The sequence below is a fragment of the Glossina fuscipes genome, unplaced genomic scaffold, assembly GCF_014805625.2.
Source record: "Glossina fuscipes isolate IAEA_lab_2018 unplaced genomic scaffold, Yale_Gfus_2 1, whole genome shotgun sequence".
NCBI classification, from domain to species: Eukaryota; Metazoa; Arthropoda; class Insecta; order Diptera; family Glossinidae; genus Glossina; species Glossina fuscipes.
The window spans coordinates 11,717,479-11,720,679 of NW_023998415.1; the positions used below are offsets into that span (position 1 = coordinate 11,717,479).

General features: G+C 28.7%; 1 protein-coding gene across 3 annotated transcripts in view; it reads right to left on the reverse strand.

The window, feature by feature from the left end:
- The window catches only part of LOC119632307 (GATA zinc finger domain-containing protein 14), a 6,414-nt gene extending 3,530 nt beyond the window's left edge, over positions 1-2,884 (reverse strand). The window contains exons 1-2 of one of the 3 annotated variants that reach the window (XM_038025144.1): positions 2,798-2,884; positions 1,196-1,853 (exon numbers count right to left, since the gene is read on the reverse strand). In XM_038025144.1, coding sequence (XP_037881072.1) covers positions 1,196-1,700 — 505 coding nt within the window. In that variant the 5' untranslated portion in view covers positions 1,701-1,853; positions 2,798-2,884. Of the gene's footprint in view, positions 1-1,195; positions 1,854-2,004; positions 2,311-2,354; positions 2,481-2,797 lie in introns of those variants that run through there. The other 2 variants (XM_038025145.1, XM_038025146.1) reach the window with 2 other exon arrangements.
- Positions 2,885-3,201: the final 317 nt, after the last annotated feature.

Genomic DNA, 3,201 nt, shown 5'->3' on the forward strand with positions numbered 1-3,201 from the left:
TTTTTTCCTTACCATTTAATATTCACACATTGTATAAATAAAATTCATGGTCGCAACAGAAAGTTGTGAACTCATTTATAAATATCTTAAGAAATTCGTAATACGATATTGACGCATAAGGCATGAATTAATTCAAGGCTTGTCCCGAACGAAATTATGCATCCGCCTATTTGTCCCGATAGACTTTCCCATGCGTTCATTTTAATTTTAAGTAAAGCTGTTCAACTCGACAACTGGCTTGAATTAGTTATTTACCTAACTGCTTACCTATAAATTCACATATAAGCGATACATGTAATAAACCTAAGTAAGCAAATGCTATGTGAAAACAAATACATAGTTTTTTTATTTGTTAATAAAATATATTTATATATATAGATATGCGTGCGTATGCATATGTGTGTGTATATAAATGTAAAATATATGTAAATGTATGTAAATTGTTTATAAATTATGTAATAATAGTTTACAACACATTTATATTTCTTTAAAATATTCAAAAAAAAAAATTATTGAAATTCCGAATAAACATAAGTTGGTCAATTCACTTATTGACTAAACCTAAAATAAAAACTTGCGCTAGATTGAAATGTGCTTCGGCACATTATTCCAATTTTCCAAAAAAAATTTATATTTATATCCATATCAAAATTTCCTTTCGCTTAGAGTACACAGTGGCCCAATGAAGTCTACATACACTACGAAAAAAGAATGTTTTTCTTAATAAAGACTATCATTATGGGGTCAGAGTAAAAAAAAAAAAAAATTCTTAAGAAACAAAAACTTATATTAAATAACAATTCAAGATTTTTTTTTTTACTTAAGATAAAGTTATAAACAAAAAATATACTTCATTACCAACAAAACACAACAAAATGTGCACGCAACGAAAACATATCATTAGAAGATTTGAATAAAAAAAAAAACGATTTTAGTTAACAGCACTTAGTTTTTGTTCATATTTTCATACATTTATCAATTAAAGTGAGTTTTCTTTATTTCTTTTCCTAAATATAACATAAAGTATACAAAAACGTAAGAAAACTTCTTAAGAGCATGGAAAAATGATTGTTAAGTTAAGAAGGGCGGAAAAATCGTTTGGGAGAAATAGCAAGAACAATTGAAATTTGCAGAGGTAAGAACACGAAACACGATCATTAAAATCAACAAATATATCAATCTTATATCTACTTACCATTGCAATGTTGTGCGGCAGTGAAGTCGTCATTATCGTAACGACAACGCTTAGCAGATGGCGATAATGATGACTGATAATTATTTCGGGTTTCATTGCTGTAATCATTCTCGGTGTTATTTATGGAAATAAGACACCTTTTCTTGCAACGTAACTCAACAGTATTTACTCTGCGATTATTATTGATGTTATCACTATTAACATCATTTCCCATTAAATCTTGTGTAACACTATTGTTATGATTTTCATCTACATTATTGTTATCACTGTCGTTGTTATTGTTCATTTCCATATCATGCGTAGAATTAATATAAGAAAACCCGTAATAACCATTTGAAGATAGATGCGTAAGATTTGGCTGATGATGATGATGGCTATGATGATAATGATGTAAAGGATTGAAAGGATTCAGGTGTCGTGAACGTGCAGTGTTTTCAAGTTCCAATAGTACCTCACTGGCCGGAACACTGTCAGCCGCCCACATTTCGAAATTGGTTAAAACCATTTTGTTTCCTCTTGCGAAATGAATGGAAAATTCCCACAGCTTTTAACTAAATCAATACAAAAACGAATAACGTACGTACGTACACCTTGCTCGTTTAATTTTGATTTTTTCTTAACTGCCTTTACCGCAGCTGTTTTGCCTTTATTGAAACTTCTAAAATAAATGTAAAAAATTTTGTAATCACTATCGACTTAATAAAACAAAAAATTTTTAATTATATACATATACATGCACATATATATAAAAACATGTGTGTAAATATGTGGTTGTATATCATGTAGGATTCTTCATTCACTTAAGTTACTTGAACGTTGTTCGCTTTTAGTTCACATTGTATGCACATATAACACATCGTACAAACATATGAAAAACACGATTGTTATATATAATTATATGAAAGATTGCGTTTTCGTAATTGAGGGCGCTTCAATCAATTGATCGTAATATTTCAAATTTCAGTATAATAGTTTTACAGTGCATAATTTACTCAAGTCAAAGTTTTCATATTTTTCAGATTTGTCAATTTTTTTAATAAGGTAGGTGTTTTGGTAAATTCCATTTATATTCGAATCTGCTCTGATAGTGTATATTCATCGACATACGTCAGCCTCATTTAAATTGAGTAAAAACCACACGCTAATTAATATTACGTACACTTTCCTCTCCGTCCCCCTCCCAGCCATTACTCGCGAACAGCGCACCGGATTATTTAAAATGGAATATCCTTCTTTCGGCTTTTTTGTAAAGAAAACGTACTTTTTTAATGAAATGTATACATTAAATTAACTGAAAGTATGCTAAGGTTACCCATGTTATGTATATATGTTAAAATCGCATATTCCATTTCATGGTTTTTAAAATACAGAAAAAATAACACCTTGTGAAAAATAAATTTACACGCTCCTCAATAGAAAACGGCAATACAAAATTCTAAGTTTTTAAACATCGATTTAAATTATTGTAATTATTATTTATATTTGTTATTTTATAATTATTATTATAATTTTATTTAATTTTATATTTTTAGAATAATTTTTAGTGAATGGTTTTGCCATAAGCTTTCTTTTTTTTGTTTCTTTTATGCGTTTGTAAATCACCTTTTAGATAACACTATCCGCCGAGAACACTTCCTTACTCAGTCAGTAACAAGTTATTTATTTATTTCTTGCTTCTCAGCATTAATATATTTACCTAAATTATTTCAACTAAATTTTTCAAAGAGTTAAAAAAGCGAAGAGAAAGAGAAAAGCAAGCAAATGCCCTGTTGACATTTTGTTATTGTTAAATTTTGTTTGCTCTGAGAGAAACAAATTTCGTTCACATGCCTATGAAACAATCTAGAAAACGTTTAGATTTACATGTGGTGATTCTCTCTGTACGTCTTTCTCTCTTTTTCAGATACGCAGCAATGAGTAAAGTAAACAAATAAGAAAATTAAATTCGATAGTGACCGAATCTTTTATACCCATTACCGTGATACTATTATTATTATTATTATTAA